The following is a 25,265-nucleotide window of genomic DNA, read 5'->3' as shown; positions in this document are numbered from 1 at the left end:
CTTTCTGTTATTCTCTGACGTCCTTTTACATCAGCCTGACGGAGTTTTTCATGGTAGGTTTTCAAATTGCAAATTCTCTCAGTTTTTCCTTTTTTCCTTCTTTCTTTCTTCTTTTTTTTTTTTTTTTAAGTCTGGGAGTGTGCTATTTGTATTTCATTTTCGAAAGAGAACTCTGTTAGAATTATTGGTTGGTATTGGCAATGTTTTATATGTTGTCTCATATCTGGTTTCCACAGTTTCTGATAAGAGACCTTTATCTATAGAATCATTTCTTTCTTGTAAGATTCCTGGTGGCGTGGCCCAGCGGATAAAGTCCTTGCCTAGAACGCACCAGGATCCCATATGGGCGCTGGTTCTAATCCCGGCAGCCCCACTTCCCATCCAGTTCCCTGCCTGTGGCCTGGGAAAGCAGTCGAGGACGGCCCAAAGCTTTGGGACCCTGCACCTGCATGGGAGACCCGGAAAAGCCTCCTGGCTCCCGGCTTTGGATTGGCACAGCACCGGCCGTTGCGGTCAGTTGGAGAGTGAATCATCGGATGGAAGATCTTCCTCTCTGTCTCTCCTCCTCTCTGTATATCTGACTTTGTAATAAAAGTGAGTAAATCTAAAAAAAAGATTCTCTTTAGTATTTAAAATACATATATAATTTTTCCACACCTGGCACGATGGGTCAGTGGTTAAATCCTCATTTTGCATATGCCAGGATTCCATATGGTCCCGGCTTGTCCAAAGCCTTAAGACCCTGCACCCATGTGGGAGATCTGGAAGAAGCTCCTGGCACCTGGCTTCGAATTGGCTCAGTTCTGGCTACTGCAACCACTTGGGAAGTAAACCAGCGGACGGAGGATCTTTCTCTCTGTAAATCTGTCATTCCAATAAAAAGAAATAAATCTTTAAATTTAAAAATATATATATTTTTGAAAGAAAATTGCTCAATTCTTGGCTGGGTCAAAAAATACCATGTGAAAATTGTGCTATCTTTGTAGAGATACTCTGGGTAGGAATCAGTGGGGGAAAATCAGCCCAAAGATAAAGAAGCAGTCTTGCTGGCTTACTGTTGAAGGTGTCCTTGTCCTGATCAAGGTCTGGCCTGGTCTTACTTTCTGAGAATGTGCACAGCTATGGATTTCTTTCTCCTATTTTCAGTCTGCTTCTTGAATATTTTTTCCCCACGTTTGGGAGCATTCTGGGTCTTTATTTCACAAATACCTTAGCAAATCACAGTGTCAGAGAAATGCAGAGGATGGCTGATCCTCTGGCAATGGGCAAAGCCAGTGGTTTTCAACCTCATTGTTGCCACTCAGTCGTTCACACAACCAGTGTGCTGAGATCACCAGTGGACCTCCTGGTGGGCCACAATGCCAGGTCTCTCAAAGATCATGCTCGTGTTCCACACTAGGTATCAGCACATACCTGTAAGGGAGTGTCACACGTCCCGCCTGGAGCAGGGTCAGGGTGTGGAGGACCCCCTCACACAGGCTCACAGGTCCGTGACAGACCACTCATGGTCAAGGGAAGAACATGCAACATGGAGTCTCACCCTGGCTCACTGTGCTGAGTTCCTTCTCCTAGAAGGACAATGACCAACTGCCAGCCTGGCATGCAGCTACACCATTACGTCCAAGGGGTAACACGAGTCCCAGCTGCCCCGTGACGGGCATGAGTACATGACCGTGCTTCCGTTGCTCCTCGGCTTTGTACTCGCACTGCCACTTGCTTCTGCTGCAATCCTGCACCCACACTGTCTGAACAGAGTCTTCATTCCTTCTCTGTTCTTGGATCTCAAGACTCAGCCGCAAGCTTCCTCCAACACTAGACAAGCTGTGGCTTATTTCTGCTTCACATTGTTGAGCGCCTGTCTCAGAGAGATGCTAAACCCAGTTTTGGTAAAACTGGTATTCGTTTCATTTGATCAAATGAGACATCAGATTATAATGTGAAACTTCCCAAATTAATAAAAGTCTATTTTCCTCATTTTAACCTGGTTGGGTCATACTCCATAAGCAGAGCTACATATAAGCAATAAAACAGCGCCATGGCCTAGTGACTGAAGTCCTCATCTTGAATGTGCTGGGATCCCATATGGGTGCCTGTTCTAATCCCAGCAATGCCACTGCCCATCCAGCTCCCTGCTTGTGGCCTAGGAAAGCAGTCGAGGACGGCCCAAAGATTTGGAACCCTGCACCCATGTGGGAGACCTGAAAGAAGCTCCTGGCTCCTTGCTTCATTTTGTCTCAGCGCCAGTCACTGCGGCTAACCAGACAGAAGATCTTCCTGTCTCTCTTCCTCTCTGTATATTTGACTTCACGATAAAAATAAATAAATCTTTAAAAAAATCAATATGTAAGCTATAGCCATTATGCGAATGAACAATGGCAAGCCTTGGGTTTCCGTCCCTGTGTAATTCTTCTATTTTTCAGTGTTTATATTCAGTAAATTCCTTCCTTCTCTTCAAAAAATTTTCAAAGAATATATGTCAATTAAGAATTTAGAACTTAGACTGGTTAAAATCACTTAAAAATCAATTTGTCACTATTTCCAGAAGTTCTCTTTATGGTAAAATGAGCTACAGTGCCACAAGGACTGGTAGGGAGAACCTGAGCGGAGATCAGCACTCGGCCGACCCCCATCGTGCGAGCCCTTCAACGCAGCGCAGCCCTGGAGCCAGGGCAGAGCTTTCAACACGCAGGATTACCAGCGGGCATCTGTGCACACCTCCTGCTGTATAATAAATAACTGCCCAGTTGGTGTTCAGTGCAATTCGTTTACTGTCTCACAGTTGGCTATGTAAGAGTGTGGGCACAGCTCGGATGGGCTCTCGTCCTGAGGGTCTCACAGAGCTGAGGGGCTGGGTACCCCAGAAGCTCAGAGCGCACTGCTACGCTCATTCAGGCTGTCAGCAGATCCAGCTTTTCAGGGTCACTCAGTGGACGTTCACTCTTCTCTCCTGGCTAGGAGCCGGAGGACAGCGCCCGGCTTCAGGAGCAGCTCGAGGCTTCAGCCGAGGTGGCCCTCTCGACATAGCTCCATCTTCAAGGCCCATGAGGCCTGACTGCTAAGGGTTCACGTAACTAGGCCTGGCCCTACCCAGGCCAGGTAGCTGGGTATCACCTGCATCTACAAAACCCCTTCACTTTTGCCGTGTCACATCAGCCTAAGAGCCAAGTCAAACTGGGAACACCACCTGGGAATTCTGGTTTGTGGTGACTGCTGTGACAGCACCTCGAGCGCAGGAAGCTGTAAGCGTACGACTGTAACAGCTCTCATTATTGTTTCTACAAACTTTTAATTTTACATCACTGCATCATTCAGTTTTCATGATTACATGTCGGAAAGGCAGAGGTAAAAACAAACCAAACTAAACCAAAACAAAGCTCGAAGCAGCCAGTGGTAATGGAGTCTGCCAGGATTCCTTCCATCTCAGGGCCCCTTGCTCTCCTGGCTAGTCCTGCAGTGCCTGCAGGACCTGAGCCGGACACTGCCCACTGAGCCCTAAGTGCTGATACAGTGGCTCTCTTTTATTTAATCTGAGTATTGCAGGCTCAGCTCTGTTTAACCACACAGCACTTCACTCTGCTGCCTTGTTAAAAACATTTGGAAAAGAATTTAGTTTAAAAACTAGTTTAGAAAGCTGCATGAAGAAGCCAGGCATCCGCTGCAGTCAGGTTTTAGGAGGGCATCATCTCTTGCAGCAGCTGTTGAACCTTACAAAAAGCGGATGGAAGAAAACAAAAGCATCATATCACACACAAGTTTGCAATGTCCACTTGGGAAAGAATGACAAGCCCACCGCCTCACTTTGTCCCCAGGTGTAGCAGACGCACCTTCTTACTGTCCGGCCTCCGGTTCTTCTTCTCCTGCAGACACTGACAAGCTACAGAGAACAAACTTTCAACTGAGGACACCTCGGCATCACTCAGCTTCGGATCCACGTAATCTTCGATAGTCTTTTCTTCATCTTCAATTTCCTCTTTAATGTCCAGCTTTAAAAGAGTGTTAAGACTTTGTTAGGAGTGTAAAATAAAAGTGAAAGAAATGAGAAGACAATTTTTGAATCATCTGTTTCATTATCAACATTGACTCTGATTTCCCTATCTTCTTTTGTATTCGGGCTAAGAACTGACGACACGCCGGACAAGCCGGATGGATGCTTACGGACACGCCGGATGGATGCTTACGGACAAGCCGGATGGATGCTTACGGACAAGCCGGATGGATGCTTACGCACACACCGGATGGATGCTTATGGACACACCGGATGGATGCTTACGGACACACCGGATGGATGCTTACGGACACACCGGATGGATGCTTACGGACACACCGGATGGATGCTTACGGACAAGCCGGATGGATGCTTACGCACACACCGGATGGATGCTTACGGACACACCGGATGGATGCTTATGGACACACCGGATGGATGCTTACGGACAAGCCAGATGGATGCTTACGGACAAGCCGGATGGATGCTTACGGACAAGCCGGATGGATGCTTACGGACAAGCCGGATGGATGCTTACGGACACACCGGATGGATGCTTACGGACAAGCCGGATGGATGCTTACGGACAAGCCAGATGGATGCTTACGGACACACCGGATGGATGCTTACGGACAAGCCGGATGGATGCTTACGCACACATATGCATGTGTTCCTGTGTCACCCACCTGCCTTCCGCCACTTGTCCTGTTGGGGTGAGTGACCTGCCCGCATGCGCCCAGCACTGGCGCTTATTTCCAGAGGCACCTCAGAGGACAGATCCTACGACTGCACCCACACATCACCTCCTTCACCTGGCAATCTCCTCTAAGTACTCGGTTGTTTACCCAAAAACACAAAATGTGGGAAGAAAACGCAAAAGGATGGACTCACAAAGCATGACCCAGGACAGAGGCGCAGGAGGAGCATGGGGTGCTGGGCTGACTGAGGACAAAAGTTTAGCAGCATGGGGGTGCTGGGTTGACTGAGGACAGAGGTTTAGCAGCATGGGGTGCTGGGCTGACTGAGGACAGAGGTTTAGCAGCATGGGGTGCTGGGTTGAAAGGTAGACCCCAAAACATGACTATGTGCTTAACGACAGAAACCTGAAAGTGAACTCAGCAAAAATGGGTCTTTGAGGGTTTAAATAGTTGTGATGAGACCATACTATGCAATGCTCCAAATGGCCAGGTAATACTCAAAAGGAGGGCAGGAACAGACCCGAGGCAGAGGCTGCTGGCATGTGGGTGGCAGCAGCCAGGTGCCCTCCCCTAAGGTCCCCAGAGGGAGCAATGCCTCGCTTGTAACCCTCATTTCAGACTTCTGGCCTCCAGGGCTGTGACAATACATGTCTGTCACTTGAGTCACCACTTTGTGGTCATTTTTATGCCACTAGGAAACTATGCCACTAGGAAACTCATTTTATGAGACATGAATCCAAACTTTCCAAAAATTAGTTTTCAAAATGTTGAAAGCAGCAGAACTCAACTGACTGCTTTACCTGTGAAATCCCATTATTTCTGGGGCGGGTGAGACACGGCTCGGGCCGCTCACCTCCCCCCGTGGAGCAGGGGTTTAAGTCTTGGCTCTGCTTCTGGCTCTGAGCTTCCTGCTAATGTGCAGCCTGCAGGGCGGCAGGGACCAGTCATGTAGCTGGAATCCTACAGCCATCTGGCACTCTGGATCGGGTTCCCGGCTCAGGCTGCTGCCAGGCCCAACCTTGGCTCTTGTGAACATCTGGCAAGTGAACCAGTAGACAGATGTTTCTTTTTCTCACTTTCAAATAAAAAAGTAATAACACATTACTATACTTTACAGTCATACTAGATACAATCCTTAAGGACAGGTGAAAGAATATAATCTTCCTTGAATTTTTGTGATCGTCATTGTTATGAAATGTAACTGTAAAATTGATGACTGAGATAACCTGTGGTTTTCTGCACTTCAGCCTTAGCTTTGAGCAAAAGTTTTGAGGCTTTAAAAAAATTGTTTAAAGATCTATTTATTATTTTTATTGGAAAGGCATATCAGATTTATGCAGAGAAGAGACAAAGATGTTCTATTACTGGTTCACTCCATAAGTGGCAGCAATGGCCAGAGCTGCGCCATTCCAAAGCCAGGAGCCAGGAGCTTCTTCTGGGTCTCCCACATCAGCGCAGGGTCCCAAGGCCTTGAGCCACCCTCTACTGCTTCCCAGGCCACAAGCAGGGAGCTGGATGGGACGTGGAGCAGCCAGGACACAAACTGGTGCCCATATGGGATCCCAGTGCTTTCAAGATGAGGATTGGCCATTGAGCCATCATGCTGAGCCCTTGAGGCTTTCACATAGTGTGAATGTGAAAAAAAAAATCTTAGGCCAAAAAATGGACCATGCAGACAGGCAGGCCTAGTTTAAAAAATATCAGCTCAAATTAGTGAAACACCAGGGTCTAGCCTGAGCCCTCCCTTTCCCCGGGTCTTGTAGTTTTTCTTGGGCAGGGAGGGTGCAGGAGGTGGGAGTGAGCTTCTGTTGCTTTACCCAAAACCAAGAGCCAGGAACTCATCCCAGGCCGACCCCACGGGTGGTAGTGGGCCAACTCCTAGAGCCATTATCTGCTGTTTGCTACGATGAATATTAGTGGAAACTGCAACTGGGAGCAGAGCTGGAACTCAGACCCCGGCACTGTGGTATGGGCTGTGGGCATGCCAAGGGGCACTTAGTTCTGATGCAAATTTGAATAAAACCCATATTTTTCCTTTTTGGACTAAAAAGGCTATTAGCAATCACCTTGAAAATGACAAAATAAACCTCAGAGGCCAAGGGGAATCTTTTAGTCCCAACCACACTTTACCACAGAAGGATCAGATAAAGCACACACAGATGACTCTTTCAGGCTGCACCAGTCATGGCAGAGCTGACATTAGAAATGTTTCCTGCTCTTTCCATGTGTCACCATGTGACTGTCAGTGGAGAACGCCATAGTCAGCTGTTTACATTGGGATTGCACAGAGGAAGGAATGGGAACAAGTGAATTCCAATTACTAATAACTGAGGCTCCCGGTGTTCATCCACAGCTGGGAGTCCAGTTATTATTTCCAGCAACACCTGTGAAGACAGAAACAGACCATTAACAGAGGAACTAGAGCAACTGCAAGGAACACAGATCTGAGCTTCTCTGTACAAATCACATCTTTCAGTGGAAAGAACATGAGCTGTGGAGCTGCCTCATCATCCTCCCTTGCAGATAAGCCGGAGGCCACCAGGCCCACAGCAGTCCTGTTCTGTCCCCGAACGAGTGAGCTCTGTGATGGCCCCGAGGCACAGGGAGTTAAGCCACTGTATGCAATGGTATCCTACATGAGAGCCAATCCAAGTCCCGGATGCTCCACGTCTGGTCCAGCTCCCTGCCAAAGCACCTGGGACAGCAGTGGAGGATGGTCCCGGTGCTCGGGTCCCTGCTCGCCACATGCGCAGCACGGAGTTCCAGGTCCAGGCTGCAGTCTGCCCAGCTCAGCCTCTGCGGCCATTTCTGCAGAGAACCAGTAGCTGGATGAGCTCTTTCTCTTCTTTCTCTTCTTGTCTTTCACTTTCTCTAACTCTTCTTTTCAAATAAAAATCTTTTTTTGTAAAACAAATAAAACAAAACAAAACTGCTACACAAGCTCTGTGAACTCCTAAACTTTCCCTGTCGTGCAGAGGTTTCTTCATATGAATAACTTTTCCAAACTCTTGGAGAACATCTGTTTCTAAACACAGCATATTCTGCAAACCTATGCCATAACTTTATAAAGCTACACTTTTGTTTGCAAAACATGCAGAAACAAGTAAGATACAGAAACAGTTCCCACTTTCTGCAACCACTTACATATACCCCCTACTTTCTCTCCCAGATTATCAGGAACAAAGAGGTCGAACAGAAACACCATGCAATCTGAGAGTAGAGCATATACCATATATACCATACGGCATGACTCACTGCATCTAACCAAAGAGGAGAGGAGACAAATTCATGATTTCAAAAGTCAGCTCAGTTGTTTCACACATTGGGGGGAGTTTCTATAAACCCAAGCAGAACTAGAGCTTAGTGTGAACATTTAAATCTTTTTTTTTTTTTTTGTATTTTTAGCTTTTATCCTTATAGAAGAGAGCTAAGCAAAGCAGTATTTTAACATTCTGCAACTTCACAGCTAGGGCAGAATGACTGCTATTATTAAGCACATTTTAATCACATATGAGCTAGAACTCACCACACCAAAGCTGTAAATGTCAGATTTGGATGTTATTTCTCCTCGCAAGGCTTCAGGCGCCATGTAAGCTGTTGTTCCCATGATTCTGCTGGTCATGACCGTCTGGGCAAACTTCTCAGATGCACGCGCAAGCCCAAAGTCAGATATTTTGGCGGTAAAAGCTTCATCTAATAAGATATTTGCACTGAAAAAAAAATTCAAGGTTTGGAGAAGTGGTGTGTAGGGTCAGCACTGGGAAACTCGTGTCCTTCACTGTGACAGCAACAGGAACCAGCCGAAGATGTCCGCTGCGATGACAACCAGCAATGCAGCGATGGACTCGCAAGAACTGCTATAGGCTGGCTTCAGGTTCATGGAGGAGGGTTACAGTAAGGCAGAGGAAAGACAATGAGGGTTTCAACAGCACAAGACTGTATGGGTGAGCAGGAAGTGCAAAGTTCACGGCTGATGCAGCAGAAGTCATGAGCCTGGGGGGAGTGCTGGAGGGACTTCGCTGATCAGCAGGGAAACAGGTAGGTCTCCATGGGGAGTTGCTGAAGACAGATGTCCTGATCGGGAGGCTCCTGCGGAATGCCCCAGGTGAGCTGACTCTGGGCTGTGGCCACGGACAGCAGAATCTCACCTACAGAGTCGGAGACAAGAGAAGAGCATGCCACAGGACACGGGGCAGCAAGGGAAGGGCCGGAGCAAAGCAGGCCTGAGCATGACAGCGCTGCTGACTCTCACCGAGCCACACCCTCTGCCCGGGCTCCTTGCTACCCTCTCAGGAACCTTACTCCAAACTGTCTTCACAGGCTACTTCATATCTCCACTGCCCTAACTTCAAGAAACAGGAAGCACAACACAGGCGAAAGAGAGCTCCGCAGCTTCCGCTCCCCTCTAGCTCAGTCCACTTCCGTTCCTTTCTATACAGTGAATCACGCCATATCCATTCCAGACTGCAGTTTGGGAAGCTGTAATCCCAAAGTCATTCCTGACACCCCTGTGTCCCAGCACCCTCCACACCCTGCCCGTCGGCTAGCACTCTCACCTCACCTCGTATCTGCTTGCGTCTCTGCCTGTGATCTGCCCCTCACCAACACTGCTCGACCCAGCTATTCTTTTGTTTTAAGAGATATGTTGATTTATTTTTTATATTTTAAGATTTCTAAAAATTTATTCTGTATAATTATAGCACTTGATACACAGTAAGTGCACAATAAATATTTGTTGAATGAACAAGTCTTCATTCTACTATTAGACACCACTGCATATGAAGGGTCTTAAAATGTTCATGAAAATGTTTTTTATATATATATTTATTTATTTAAACTTGTTTTTAAATTATTATCATCATTCTATGATATAATTCCATAGGCCCCGGGATTTCCCTTGCCCCCTCACCCCTCGAATTCCCCTACATTATTACTATAGCAAAGCTCTTCATGAACAGTCCCACATTCATCATTGCGGGCCTGGACAAACGGCAGCTATTTTTACACACTGCTTCCTTATCTCTGCAGGCCCATGCTGTGGAGCAGCCAGTTGAGCCTGGTATTCCCTACTGGAGTCCCAGCATGAGCCTTGGCTGGCCTGCTCTGACCAAGCTTCACACCCAGGTTCCTGGGAGGGCAGCACATGATGCCAGCAGCACTGGGACCCTGTCACCCTGTCATCCAGGCAGGAGACCAAGACAGAGTTCCTGGCTTCTGCCAGTCCAGCACCATCTGTTGCTGGGAGTGAAGTTATCGATGGAAAATTTATCTCTTTCTGTCCATCATTCTGCATTCCAAACACATAAACCTTTAAAAAACAAAGAAGTAATCTCTGCAACACTTAGGCATGACACATTTCGGTTTAATTTCCGGTATATCTCATTACACGTCAGGGTTCTATGGGATTTAACCCCTGCCATCCCCGTCTTTTCTCTGCAGACCCCCTGTGCTTGTCACACATCAGCCATGCTGAATCATGTCACTGCTTACCCCAGCACACGCGTGGTTCCCTTCACAGACACATTCCTTCTGTTGAGAATGCTGCTCTTGCATGGCTGTCTCATGTCACGAAGACTTACTGCTGCCTCATTTACTGGTTTCAGCTTAATGTTAACACTGTTACTATACACTAAAATTGCAGAATTTTGTGCTAATCTGATTCAAGTCCATGCTGTATATGCTGCTTTTGAAAACTACCCCATCCATACCTTGCCAACTGTCAGGAGTCCTTAACAGGGAGACACAAAGCAGACAAGAAAGCACCCACACAGGAGGACAGCAGTTCAGGAAAGTAAAGTGACCCCAGACCAGGAGTCAGGCCTCCACAGGGCTGAGTGGTCAAGGACAGAGCAACATGCTCCAAAGCAAAGAGCACGGCTAAGCGGGACGAGTCCTGGCCAGAAGGTGCCAGGCCTGTGGGACAGAGTTCAGGGGTCATCTGTGGGAAGAGCAGGCAGAGGCTAATGCCTCTAGTGGGGACATGCATGCTGACAGGGAAGAAACAGTGAGCATGGCAGTCTTTGAAGGCCACTGTCTCCAAGTTCTTCAAGAGTAGCATTTACCTTTTAATATCTCTATGAATATGGTGGTTTTCATGTAAAAAACCGATGCCATTCGCAGCACCCCGAGCAATGTTGCATCTCATGGGCCATGAAAGCGGTGCAGTATCATCCTTACAGAGAAACAAACCAATTAGAAACAGCAGGGCAAAAAAGGTCTATGGAAAATACACACTTTAACAGGTTTGTGGGAAATAAACATCTCTTCATTCCATTTTCTCACAAGCCTTTTAAATACCCTCATTTTATTTTAGCAACAAGTAAAAATGATGTATTACTATGAATTTAGGATCATAAATTTTTAAAACTTCTTAAAGACCAAGTAGATCAGCATTTCTTGTTTGAAGATAAAATATAAACTAGAATCTTGAAAATCTAGCCTTGAGGTTTACGTTTGAGATTAAGTATAGGAGCGGCTATCTCAGTGGTGTACAAATCACCTCTACGATGTCCTACAGCAGGAGGACACCAAGTTAAACACGGTTTAAGTGACCTCAGCACAAAGTAACACCAATATTCTGGCAAAGAGACAGAAAGCTGCATGGCCAGATGGCCAGGACCTCACCATGCAGGACAGTCTGTCCAGCAACGAGCCGTTGGGCATGTAGACATACACAAGGCAGAGGTCATCTCCATCCTTTGAGAAACCAAGCAGTTTTACCAAGTTTTCATGCTGGCACCTGTGATAGTTCACAGAGAAAAACTATTACATTAAATACTTAGAAACTCAGTTGTAGATCAAAGTTACTCAATTGGGAGTTTTAAGTGACAGGAAAACTGTTATATATCATGAACAAGTCATGTATAGTATCTTTTTTAATATAGATTTATTTATTTTTATTGGAAAATCAGATATACATAGAGGAGGAGAGACAGAGAGGAAGATCTTCTGTCCGATGATTCACTCCCCAAGTGACCGCAATGGCCAGTGCTGCACCTACCCGAAGCCAGGAGCCTAGAACCTGTTCCAGGTCTCCCACGCGGGTGCAGGGTCCCAAAGCTTTGGGCCATCCTCGACTGCTTTCCCAGGCCAGAAGTGGGGAGCTGGATGGGAAGTGGAGCTGCCGGGATTAGAACGCCAGGATTAGATCCCGGCGCATTTAGGGCGAGGACTTTAGGCAGTAGGCCACCATGCTGGGCCCAAGTCATATATAGTATCTTTATATGTTTATTGCAGTATTCAGAATCGTCGGTAAGTATTTTTTCAGTCAATATAATCAACATTAGAAGTAATGTTTCTTTTGGTTTATACTAAAACCTTAATGATTCAGACCACTGGAAGGCCTAGGCTGATGATCATCTATGTAGAGCAGAATTCGTGTCTCTTCAAACTTTCCTGACAACACTTTTAAGAGTTTTCCAATACACTCAAAGCACTGCTGCACAGACACACAATTTGATCTCCAATCATAGCTGATTATTTAGGCCCTCGTTTGAGTTTTAGATACTTGACAGCAGAAAACAACACAACATGAAACAAAACAAACAAACAAAAAACCCTAGAGTTGTGGTAAAACAAGCACATTTCTGGGACCAAAAGAAAGCTGGTCAGGCTCAGAATCCCAAGTCCCAGAATACAGCCAGACTCACTGCCTCCTGCAGCCATTGACCTGAGACCCACCACCCGTACCTGCTCTACGCAGGAAATACTGCCGGTGAGGGTGATGCGGCAATGGAGATCAGAGCTGCGAGCCACGCCTGGCACGTGCTAAGCAGGTCTCTCCAGTGCCTCTTCATTTCGTCCATTCACAATATTCTCCAATCTCGCCCTTTCATTATGCCCCTGCAGACCTCCTCCACTCCGGTAACAATCTTCCAAAGCACAAAGTAAAGCAGGAGGTTCTCCATCTGCCACCAGGTCAGTACAGTTTCAACACAAGAGGTTAACACCAAGTCTGTGGTAAGTGTCTGATCTGCTCTATCCTCACAAAAACTCACTCAAGTTCCGCTATCATCCCTTTTTATAGAGAGAAAAGTAACGAGCAGAACTGAGTTAGTAAGGCAAAAAGATTGATATCTACTACAAAACAGGTAACAATATTCAGTGGTGGTGAGGGAGCAGTGAAGTTTGATGCTTTAATTATTTACTAATTAAAGGTTTATTCATTGACTTGGAAGGCAGAGCTACACAAAGAGCAAGAGCCAGTCAGAGGTCTTCTAGCCACTGTCACTCCCCAGGCTGTTGCAAAGGCAGGGGCCGGGCCAGGATGAGGCCAGGGGTGGGCAGGTTCTTCTGCGTGACCCAAGCAGGTTCAGGGTCCTAAGCATCTGGGCCGTCCTGTGCTGCTTTCCCAGACACATCACCAGCAAGCTGGAACACAAGTGGGGCAGCTGGGACCTGACGAGCCAAATGGGGTTCTGGCATCACAGGCAGTGCTATGACCTACTTCAACAGAATGCCAGTCCCAAAGTCTGATATCTGAGCACACAGCTGACCATTACTTCGGTGGCTCAAGTTGTGGTGCAGCGGAAATGAACCAGCAAATGAGAGCTCCACCTTACTCTTTCAAATATATATATATAAATGACCATCTGTTATCTATAAAGACATCTGGATAACTATTTGCAAAATCTTTAAAAAATTTATGCATACTGAACTACTAATTCTTCTTCTAGGAATTCATTCCCAGAGAACATAATTGCACTTAAAGATTTATGTACAAAGAACTTTAAAGATGCTTTAATTTATAATATCAAATATTGAAAGCTAATATGATCCTAATGCATGCTGTAATATTGTACATTTTAAATTTTAAACTTCAAAAAGTTTTGATGCATAGGGGGCTCCTGAATGCATCATAAAACAGACACCAAACTATGAGCAATGGTTCTCGGTGCACATGTGAGGTGCTCTCCACTGCTGTAAAAAAAATGACTGCTCGTATTACCCGCTCTGCGCAAGTCAGGTTGGGACTGGAATGTGAGGACAGGGGTAAGGAAAATAAATTCTTAACAAAGAAAAATGTTTTGGTCTTTCCAGTGTATTTATTTTACTGCTCATACATTCATTCCAGTCTATTCTTTCTTGAGGTTAAGGAACTAGAACTGGTGACTTAAAGGCAGAGGACTAATGTGTGAAACTTGGAAAATCCCATTAGGATTCAGATCAAAAGCTCAGGCTTTGGATTACAATCCTATTTGTCAGAACTTACTGGCTGTGTGACCTTGGCAGGTTATTTTACAGTCTCTATTTAAAAGAAAGAAGGATGGTTGAAGAGTTGTTGTGAAGGTTAGGATTAGGTAAGACTACCCATAAAAAGTACACAGGACAGGGCCCGAGGGACTGCAGGCACTCAGGCACACAGGACAGGGCCCGAGGGAATGCAGGCACTCAGGCACACAGGACAGGGCCCGAGGGAATGCAGGCACTCAGGAGTCACCCAGTAAATCATGAGAATAAACACCTTGCCCTGGCCCGCTTCCACTCCTGAAGGTGCCCAACAACAGTCCAGTTCACAGGGCAATGCTTTCTAAGCAAACTTGCACCCTTCCCAGCTCCTTAAAGGCCACTAGCTTCTATCAAAGGCCTACTGTATAAACGGGCCACCCTAACTAGGTTGAGGTTCCCACCAAGGGGCTTATGTGCTGGAACTGGAGCTGCGTTCTATCTAGGAAACAGTTGCAGTCACCCGAGGCACTAGTGTGGGCTGGGATTGGATGCACCAGGCCAGTTCAGACCCCAACACCATCTGGTGGCATGGAGAACCAGGGGGTAGATGTGGGACTGACTAGGCTGGGTCTCAACCCCCTACTGAGCCATGCGTGAGCTGTATGTGGGTATGGACGAGCCATGGCTGGGCTGAAACATCCAACAACAAGAACCAGAATGGGGTGAAAGCCAGCCAGGAAAAGCCACTGTTCCTGCTAGGGCAGGAGGTGAACTGAGTTGGGTTGGCTCAAGGACCCCCTGGCATGCGCAAAACCTGCCTTTGGGAGGGGATCTGATGGAGGAGCCTGGGCAACTCCTCTGGCAGGACACAGTCCCTGCAGGTAAGCGCAAGAAGCATGATAGGAAACAGTCCAGAATAGGCCATGGAAAGTTTCCCACTGGCACACATTCAGCATGGGTCAGGAGCAGACCAGGCTGAATCAGTCCATATCACCCACTGGCAAATCCGATCACCAGCTCAGAGTGTGGGATGAGCCGGGTTTGGTTGCGACAAAACCAGTACACATTATGGAATGCCAGGGCGTGGTTGCCTGTACTGGATATGAATGCAGCACCCAACCAGCACACATGAGATCCAGGAAGGAAGGGAGGGGCAGAACTGGCAGGGGGATTAAGGGGCTGGTTCCCTCGCCGGACAGCTACTCCCAATGGAGAGCGTGGGCTGGGATAGAGACAGACCAGACTAAGCAAGGCTACAACACCTGTGTGCTGCATGTGGACTAGATCAGGGAAAAGCCAGGCTGGGCTGATTATTCCTGCTGGTGCAAGCATAAATTAGAGTGGGTGAGGGATGTTTGGGCATAGCCGCAGAAGCTGGCACTGGGGACTAATTCTGTCAAGTCAAATCACAGAACCACCTAAAGAGTGCATAAACCGGGACAGAGAGACCTGGGAGGGAAAAAGTGGGTTCCCCCTTCTTGGGTCACTATTCCCGTGGGAGGGCATGAAGACTGGGACGGGGGCTGGGATGGCTAGATAGAGAGGTACTCAACAATATCTGTGAGGGCTGGATGGTTGAGTTGGTTAGATAAAACTAAGCTTTAATACCCATTGACAAGTGCCAGAGCCAAATGGGATGGGGGACAGACTGGTCTTCTGCTACACATACTGGCAAATCAGGGTAGGGGGCGGGCCTGGTGGGGGTTATTGTGGGTCGCCCCGACTAGGCTGCAGCTCCCACTGGTTTGTGTGAGGGCCGAGTACGTGCTGGGCAGAACCAGACTGGACTGCAACACCCATTGGTTCCAGTGCAACTCGGGACTGAAAACAGAACCAACCCAGCAATTGCAACCACCAGCTGATCGTGGTGATGGACTGTGCCGGGCCCTGTGCTTGCTAGAGCATACAAGAAACTAGACTGGGAATACCTCAAAGTTTCTTTGGAGATCTCCCTAATCGAACTGCTGGACTCAGAACTCTAATCAAGAAAAGACAGAAGACAGAGCAGATCAATCATTCATCTCAGCTATATGTTGGCAGCGATATATGGGGCAAACGGAGACCTTATGATGGACCATATCAATCAGTGGACGACCTCATCGAGCGAAACTGGCAGCGATTCATAACCGGAGAACTATTAACACCACTTGAGCACATATCTCAGAGCATGCCCCACATCCGGGACTCGGGGTGGGCGGGAAACCGGGTGGGGCTTCCCCCTCAATATCCCCCTTTACCTCAGATACAAGATGGAAACAATGTGGACATAATAGTATTACCCACTTCCCTATCCCCCTGAACCTTTTTCTTTCTTTTTCTTTCTTTAACTGTAATTAACCATGTAAAGATTGTCAACAACACAATAAAATAGATTATAAAAAAAAAAAATAATAAAAATAAAAAATAAACGGGCCTTTTGAGAGCCCAGAGCAAAGGCTCAGTGCCTTGCATGTGTAGGGATAACATGGCACCAGTTCACATTCCAGCTGCTCCACTTCCCACCCAGCTCCCTGCCTGTGGCCTGGGAAAGCAGTGGAGGATGGCCCAGAGCCTTGGGACCCTCTATCCATGTGGGAGACCCAGAAGAGGCTCCTGGCTCCTGGCTTTAGATCAGCTCAGCTCCGGCTGTTGCGACCACTTAGGGAGTGAACCAACAGACAGAATCTTTCTGTCTTTCCTTCTCTCTGTAGATCTGCTTTTCCAATAAAAATAAGAAAATATTTAAAAAAAGGGGGGGGGGGCTCTTGAAATTATCTCTACAATCCATAGCTCATGAATTCTAGGAAAAGAAAACATGGCAATGGAAGATAGCTGAAATTCCATAAAATTTTACTTTGATTTAAATATTGCTATTTAATTTACAGGCAGGTAAAATAAGTAGGCAAGGAAATGTAGAGAAGGAAATATTTTAAATTCCTGTCATCTTAGTGCTGTCCTTTAATTTCACGCACCCGCATGCACTTTCATGTACTTACGTTGCCATTACTTTTATTTCTTGTTCAAACTGTTGCCTCAGTTCTTCTGTACTAATATCAACCATCTGAAAGAAAGAGATAAGTATATAATACAATAGCCATTATAAGTATATAATACAATAGCCATTATAAGTATATAATACAATAGCCATTGGCTTCGCTGATGATTCTGATTTTAAAAAACAGTCAGGTTTTACTGACTGCATAGAACAAGTGAGATAAATAAATATTCATAATTTGCCTTATGCTTCATGACTAGTTACTGAAGGAAAAGAAAAACACCCTACTAGGTCACTACTGTACCAAAATGGGAAAAAAAAGTAATATTTAGTCATATTAACTGCATAAAAAAATTGAGGGAAAGTTACATGTAAAAGAAAGCTTAGGCAAATTTGAATGTAAAAGAAATCAAAAGCCTATGAAAACATTTTCCAGATATGCTTCAAACAGTAATTAATTTATCATCCGCCTATACATTTTGATATTTTTAGGATCTAACTGTACATTTAGAATAGGAGAAGTAATTAAAAGAAAAATACTCTGTAGAAATAAGTAGGAAAGTACAGACCAGAAACATTTCAATCTTTTTCCTTAATGCATGTTTTCTAAATTTTATTTTTAGGTGAAAAAAAAATAACACAACAAAAATCTTGTAGAATTTTCTGAGGAGTTTGCCATTTTATCCTTGATCACACATGAAGTGCTACAGAAAGCGGAGCATCTCTACACTACAGGTGCAATATATATGTCTGTGTGCATACCTGCATTTCTCTAGTGACACCCAGGCTCTCAACCGATTGTCCAGTGTCAGAGCCAGGCTTGTGGTGCATGGGATTTTGCTGCTGCCTGTTGACACTGCTCCCTTCCAGGCCCACTCCCTGCTCATGTCCTGCCAAGCAGTGCAGGCAGTTACTGTATGAGTTTCTATGACTCAAACTGAAGCTTCTGCTACCGGCTTCAGTTTGGCCCAGCCGTGGCCTTTGTGGGTCTCCCTGGCTCCCTGCATCTCATTTTCTCTGTTGCTAGGCCCTACAAACACATACTTTTCTTTCTTTCATTTAAAAAAAAAAAAGAGAGAAACCCCAAAACTAAAACTATGAATTTAGATTGGATTTATTTACAGAAGACACATGCTGAATAGTGTGCTTCCTAAAGATTAACCTTGTGACGCAGAAGCAGCTAAGTGACCGTCCCTTGTTCCTCCGTGGAAACCTACTCACCGCAGCAAGCTTCTTCACGGCCACGGGAGTGTCGCGCACACAGCCTTTGTACACCACGCCAAATCCCCCCTCGCCCATCTTGTTGCCACCAACAGACACGGGTCTTTCATCAAAGTTATTGGTGATACTCTTCAATTCATAAAATGAGAAATTGTGAAAACCTGGAATGTTAACAAGATACGGGAAATGTGCTTAAACAAAAAGGGAATTACCTCCAATAATTCCACGACTTTCTGAATTCAAAGAGTCTCATTTATACTTGCAAATATTTACATGTTCAGATTAGGCAGAAAGGATGAAGTTAAACCATTATTAAAATATGAACTGTGTGTTCTAACTTCAAAGATTTTTATTTGCTGTTTCTACTCACTAAATACTCCAGTCCCCCATTCAGGATTCTAGTCCTGGCGTGGGGGTCTGGGCTCCCACCCCAAGTATTAATCACATGTTTTCTGTAAGAACATGTACATGCGTTTCTGGTAGATTCTGTGGTTTTCTGCCTATCCAACTGCCTGCACTCATTGATCACACAGTGATTAACACAGTGAAGAAGGTACTTAATACATGAGGAGGGAAGACAGCCACAAAAGAGCTACTGCTTCTGCCAGAGGGAGAGGAATGACTGATTCTGAATGCTATTCTTTTTGAAAGTGTTGTTTGAAAGGCAGAAGACAGAGATCCTCCATCTGCTAACTCATTTTCCAAACACAAGAGACATGGCTGGGCCAAGGCAAAACCAGGTGTCTAGAGCTCAAACCAGGCCTTCTGTGTGGGGGGCAGGTACCCGAGGACTTGAGCTATCATCGGCTGTCTCCCAGAGAGCGCGGTAGCCAGAAGACGGCACCAGGAAGTGAGGCATGGTGATTTACGACACGAGTACCCCACGGAGGGTACTCCCCAGTGTCCCCTTCCGCCCTGGCCTTTACAAACCCTCAAGCGGAAAGCACTGAGAACACAACTTACGTGTGTCACTGTCTTCTAGACTTGTACTGACTGCACTTGAGGAGTCGGGGGGAGGATTCTGTTCAGGGGTCACAGATGTGTTGTCCTTGCCATGGAAAGGAACTGGTTTCTGCTGCACAGTTACAGCTGCCTCGGGAGGGAATGTGCTGACAGCTTTGGGGACAGCATCTGCCAGAAGAAATAAGGCACAAATCGTCCTTCCATGGAAAAAATAATTTCCGACAAAGTTAAATCAGGAGCAAGGTTCACTTATTACCATTTCAGTTCTCTGACGAGTGCACGGCCCAAAGCAGGGCTGCCGAGGAAGGGTTTCTAAGCTGTGACAAGGATGGACAGAGGGCAGGGCAGCAGGCTCACCAGGGCAAGGCAGCATGTCCACCAGGGCAGAGCAGCAGGCTCACCAGCCGGCTCTTGGACTACCTGCATCAGGCCCTGACGCACTTGCTTAAGAATGCAGAACTGGAACCCAACCCAGAATTCAAGTATGTCCACAATACAGTCCAGGAATAACTGAGCAAAAATTCTCAGTTGACTCACACACAATAAAGCCTGAGAACCACTAGAGTAAGTGGCACCTAAGAGGAAAAAGTAAGGAAATAAAAGAAAGCAACTAGATATTAAGCCACCCTAGTAAGTGTAGGGAGTCGTGATTACAGAGTTCCCTCGGGAGAGGAGCTGAAGATGACCAGCAGCGAGAGCTCAGAGGCAGACCCGCAGTCCGCACTAGGTGTCGGAGGCCCACGTCCCTCTGAACTTCCCACCAGCACAAAACTACTTTCCCGGTGGGACACAACTCAACAGCGAGGCCCCCCCCGCAGCAGAGTTCATGGCAGCCCATGTCTGGGGTGCTTGGAGAGCTGGGGACAGCATCAACAGTGAAGGGATGCTGAAACGCAAGGACTTCTACTATAAAACCAGAAATGTTTCTACTGCTGCCACTCGTCTTCTCACCTAAATAGCTGACATCCTGGTCACACTCAGTTTACCTGGTAGCAAAAGACTCGCGGGAGCAAAAAACTCATTTTGGATCAAAAGATCCACAAGATCACCAACTGTGCAGTTTGTTGTGCCCCAGTCAAACAGTAACTCGCAAGTGGGACTTTTTCCAGCTTGAAGTAATGCTTCAAACCTCCTTAAAAGCAAGCAATAAAGAAGCAAAATCAGTAAGTTCAATTCATGTAGCTGGCTCACCCATTACACCTGTTATGATGTGTATTCAAGGGAACAGACAGCAAGGCAGACAGGGAGAAACAGGGAGAAACACGCAGAGCAGCACCAGGAAGAGGGAACAGGCAGCTCCGCAGCAGAGGCCCAGCTGGACCTGACTCCTTTCCCGTGCTTAACGACACTCTGTGGCTGATCCCATACGCTTTCCACCTTATCTCCACGGGCACTCTGTACAGTCAGCAGTGACGCTGTCGGGGAGCGCACCTCACATTTTTGTCATTACAGAAGACTCTTTCCTCAGTGATTCATAGGTAATTTCTGAACAACATCTTCAGTGCCTCAGAATCTTTTGCTTGCCCCACTCATTAACAAGCAGACAGCTTTTGACGCAGGCTTTAACTGCAATGACTGACAGTAAAATCTGCATTTGCATTTTACACAACAGCAAGCAGACAGGAGCGGAGCAGAAGAATGTAAATTATCTGAAGACGCTGTCAAACAAATTTCTAAGATCTAAGCTTTTATTCTTTTAAAATATTAATTTATTTTTATTGGAAAGGCAAAAGAGAGAGAAGGAGAGTCAGAGAGAAAGATCTTCTGTTTGGTGGTTCACTCCCCAAGTGCCTGCAATGGATGGAGCTGAGCTTCTTCCGGGTCTCCCACACGGGTGCAGGGTCCCAAGGCTTTGGGCCGTCCTCGACTGCTTTCCCAGGCCACAAGCAGGGAGCTGGATGGGAAGCGGGAGAGCTGGGACATGACCCGGGATCCTGATGCATCTAAGGTGAAGACTGAGCCGTTGAGCCACAAGCTAAGCTTTCTGTTCTTGGTTGTTATTTGCTTCAAAGCAACAACTTTCAAATCCATTTGAATGACTCTCCAAACACGTTGTCAGAATGCATCGGTAATTCACCTAGTTGGAAATGCAGAAGTTACTAGAGTCTTGAAGCAGTCTTCAGTTTCCTTGTTCCCTCAGTTTGGAAACAAGAACTGTGAGACATACTGACCCATTCTGGGCTTACCAGAGACCATGAACAAATCTAACCTCAAAACCTAGTTTGCAGGATGACACTATCAGCTTAGCTGACATACTGGAACAAAAACTGCACAAAAGATAAGATTCCTGCGGCTAAGCATCCTGACTCAACTGGCTAATCCTCTCTTTGCAAGCGCCAGGACCCCATATGGGCACTGGTTCTAACCCTGGCTGCTCCACTTCCCATCCAGCTTCCTGCTTGTGGCCTGGGAAAGCAGCAGAGGACGACCCAAAGTTTTGGGACCCTGCTCCTGCGTGGGAGACCTGGAAAAAGCTCCTGACAGCTGCCTTTGGATCAGGCTAGTTTTGGCCATTGCAACCATTTGGGCAGTGAACCAGATGATGGAAGCTTTTATAATGTATAAATCAGCCTTTCCAAAAAAACATATTATAACTAAATAAATCTTAAAGAAGGAAAAGAACATTCCTAACAGCATCATTTCTTCCACATGAGTTCATACGAAACAACAGATACCTGCAAATCTCTGCACATGCTGATGTGACAATTTGGAAGAAAAAAAAAGAATTTCATGTCACCTGATGTGGAACTGATTGTATCTGTCGTCCCCAGATGGCTTTTTAATAGATGCAGCTAATTTCTTCCATCCTTCCTGAGGATCAATAAAATCTGACAGCTTTCGAATCATTCCAACATTGAGGCAGCGCACATATGTTGACGGTGCGATGGGTGTATTCATCTTCTATGCCTAAAATACGGAAGATACTCCTCAGGGTTCATGGTGGTTCTGGAGACACACCTTGCCCTTTTCTGCATCATATGAAATGTTGGAAACAAACAACACCAAAGTCAACTAGCTGATTCCTAAGGAGAAATTAAAATTGTATTTGTTTAATCGGAGGACTTTTTTCTGATACTGAGGTTTTCCAAGTGAAATTTACAATAAGAGAAAAATTTTGATTATCAGAATATTCCTTTCAGCATACCCAGGAATCAAATCTCTTAAAAATAAGATTTACCTCTGTATTTAAAACATTTTTCTCAATCAGTAATTATTAATTATTAACAATTCATGTAATAGTCTTGTATAGAAATAAATAAATAGTTTACTGATACAACATCCTGGTATTCAAAGATAAGACCCATGTACCAGCTTTTCACCTGGCATGCACTCCCTGGAATCCTGCACTCGTTCTGAGTCCATGACAACTGTCTGATGGCTTTTCCTTAACACACCCAAAGCTGTGCCTCACTTGCAGCTTTTCCCCATGTTTCTGCTACTCAGTCCTGGAGAGCTGCAGGCAGGGACAAATCTGATGTGACTTGGACATCAGCCTGCTGAAGGCGCTCTCTGGACGGAGTGAGTGAAGCCTGTCCCAGGGGCTGCCACCCGCCCTCATCCTCTCATTCCCCTTCTCCCTGCTCTCAGAGACCTCCTGCTCTCAGAGACCTCCTGCTCTCAGAGACCTCCTGCTCTCAGAGACCTCCTGCTCTCAGAGACCTCCGGCTCTCAGAGGCCTCCGGCTCTCAGAGGCCTCCTGCTCTCAGAGGCCTCCGGCTCTCAGAGGCCTCCGGCTCTCAGAGGCCTCCGGCTCTCAGAGACCTCCTGCTCTCAGAGACCTCCGGCTCTCAGAGACCTCCGGCTCTCAGAGACCTCCTGCTCTCAGAGACCTCCTGCTCTCAGAGACCTCCGGCTCTCAGAGACCTCCTGCTCTCAGAGACCTCCTGCTCTCAGAGACCTCCTGCTCTCAGAGACCTCCTGCTCTCAGAGACCTCCTGCTCTCAGAGACCTCCTGCTCTCAGAGACCTCCTGCTCTCAGAGACCTCCTGCTCTCAGAGGCCTCCTGCTCTCAGAGACCTCCTGCTCTCAGAGGCCTCCTGCTCTCAGAGACCTCCTGCTCTCAGAGGCCTCCTGCTCTCAGAGACCTCCGGCTCTCAGAGACCTCCTGCTCTCAGAGACCTCCTGCTCTCAGAGACCTCCTGCTCTCAGAGGCCTCCTGCTCTCAGAGACCTCCTGCTCTCAGAGACCTCCTGCTCTCAGAGACCTCCGGCTCTCAGAGACCTCCTGCTCTCAGAGACCTCCGGCTCTCAGAGGCCTCCTGCTCTCAGAGACCTCCGGCTCTCAGAGACCTCCGGCTCTCAGAGACCTCCGGCTCTCAGAGACCTCCGGCTCTCAGAGACCTCCTGCTCTCAGAGACCTCCGGCTCTCAGAGGCCTCCTGCTCTCAGAGACCTCCGGCTCTCAGAGACCTCCGGCTCTCAGAGACCTCCTGCTCTCAGAGACCTCCGGCTCTCAGAGACCTCCGGCTCTCAGAGACCTCCGGCTCTCAGAGACCTCCTGCTCTCAGAGACCTCGCCCTCTCCACATTCCTTTCAATCAAGACAGACTCAGATACTCTGCATCATTTCTGCCTCTCTCTCTACTTCTATTTTATTTAGAAAAATTGCTTTCTGAAGTAAATAATACATTTATATGGCACAAAATTCAAAAGCAGTAAGAGCATGAAGCAAACCTCTTGGTACCCAGAATTCTAAGTTAGTAGGGTTTCAGTTCTTCTCTTTGGCACCTTGCTCTTCAGCCACTGGTCTATCACTGCACACGATGTTGCATCTGCCCGCCTGTGTTTTCACTGTATCCTGCACAATTCTTTAAGCTCCATGAATTCAGCGGCCAAACCAAATTTTTTCAGTAACAGATAATTATGACTTGTACACATTAGTGCTATTAGAATTCATATCAGGAATGAATTAAACCATCACATAGTACCACACTAAGTGACTTAGACATTTCACTATATTATAACTTTCCCTGCATTATGTATTTCTACGGACTTTTTAAAGACTTTTTACGTTTATGATTTTACTGGTGGTTTTTTCCTACCTTGCTCATTCTCATTTTCAGTGATAAAATACAGTATTTATACAAAAAAAAAAAAGAAAAAGATTCCTGTTTCAAAGTGCTCTAGACGTAGTTAAACATACTTAGGATTGCGGAGGTTGCTCAGGGCTCACTGCACTCAGATGCAGAGATAACTGCCTCCGGGTTACTCCCTCACACCGTGACCTCGAACAGCCAAAGCAAACCATACAGAGTTTGAAATAAGCCAACTCAGACAAGTATGAAAGGTGAGGTGGCCACAGGAAATACACCAAGACCAGAACCTTCCTGTGGAACCAGCAGGAAACTCAACTACATGTGTGTACACATGTGTGTGCCTCGCATCGGAGCTCAACACTTCTGGTCACAGGATCGAGGCCGGCCAGGCACCCCGGGGGGGGCTGAGTGTGTGGGGGGGCCCTCAGCACCCTCCAAGGGCCAGGTGAGAGCTGGGGCGCCCAGTGGGCAGGGGCAGCGCTCTGCCTGTGGAAAGCAGACAGCAACAGCCCAGACGCGCTGTGACCCTGAAACTCTGCAGGTGCCACGGCCTGCTCTGCCAGGGCACCAGGAGCCACAACAGGCAGCGAGGAGCAGCTTCCGGCAGAAGCTGCTTTTACATCGGGCTAAAATCAAAATCGGGCAGAGTTCTGGGTTAGCCCCCGTGCAGCTAGCGCGGGTGCAGCAGGGGGTCTGGGGAAAGGGCCGAGCCCCTCAGTCCTCCCAGGGATGCCCTCGCTTGGCGCTGAAGGAAAACCCGGGCCTGGCGTCCATGCTCCCCGCGGCCACCACACCACTCACTCCCCCGGGCCCCTTTCCCGCCTGGCCATCCCGCCTCTCCCTCAGGACGCCGCGCCGTGTCCAGCCGAGGGCCAGGCCCCAGAAGCGGCTCCCCGGACCTGCGGCCCCACAGCAGGCAGGCAGGGGCGCGGCTCCCTCAGCTTCGCCCAGCGCCCTCAGCGCCCCGCGCACTTCCCACACGCTCACATCCCCGCCCGCCGCTCCGTTCCCGGAAGCCAAGCGCCCGAGGCCGGCCTCCCCGCGGGAGCGCGCCTCCGCACCCGGGGGCCAGCAGAGGCGGACGGCCGCGCGGACCCCTCGGCGCCCACCGCGGCTTACCTGCCGGGCCCAGGCTGAGGGAGGGACCAGGCCCGGGCCGGGCGGCGGGCCACGCCCACGCCAGCCCACGCCATCCTACGCCACGCCCACGCCAGCCCCCGCTG

General features: G+C 47.4%; 1 protein-coding gene across 1 annotated transcript; it reads right to left on the bottom strand.

Annotated features, from left to right (window-relative positions):
* Window positions 1–3,124: 3,124 nt before the first annotated feature.
* IRAK4 (interleukin 1 receptor associated kinase 4) lies at window positions 3,125–25,186 on the bottom strand. The gene is made up of 12 exons (XM_004597885.4): window positions 25,162–25,186; window positions 21,747–21,916; window positions 19,996–20,141; window positions 19,010–19,177; window positions 18,047–18,207; window positions 16,827–16,891; window positions 11,308–11,422; window positions 10,746–10,855; window positions 8,210–8,393; window positions 7,005–7,067; window positions 3,825–3,983; window positions 3,125–3,704 (listed from the first exon to the last, which is right to left on the bottom strand). The coding sequence occupies exons 2-12, from the start codon at window positions 21,905–21,907 to the stop codon at window positions 3,669–3,671; spliced, it is 1,368 nt and encodes a 455-aa protein (XP_004597942.2). The 5' UTR covers window positions 21,908–21,916; window positions 25,162–25,186; the 3' UTR covers window positions 3,125–3,668.
* Between the last annotated feature and the right edge of the window lie 79 nt (window positions 25,187–25,265).

Source organism: Ochotona princeps, chromosome 27 (assembly GCF_030435755.1).
Source record: "Ochotona princeps isolate mOchPri1 chromosome 27, mOchPri1.hap1, whole genome shotgun sequence".
Taxonomy (NCBI): Eukaryota; Metazoa; Chordata; class Mammalia; order Lagomorpha; family Ochotonidae; genus Ochotona; species Ochotona princeps.
The sequence above is the reverse complement of the archived record's forward strand: the minus strand, read 5'-3'. Positions and strand labels throughout refer to the sequence as shown.

Coding starts and splice junctions, on each gene's coding strand:
- IRAK4 (XM_004597885.4), bottom strand. CDS start 21,907: ATGAATACACCCATCGCACCGTCAACATATGTGCGCTGCCTCAATGTT. Junction 8,394..10,745: donor ATTCATAGAGATATTAAAAG/GTAAATGCTACT, acceptor TTTTTTTTTCAG/TGCAAATATCTTATTAGATG. Junction 3,984..7,004: donor ACCGGGAGCCTCAGTTATTA/GTAATTGGAATT, acceptor ACTCTTTTAAAG/CTGGACATTAAAGAGGAAAT.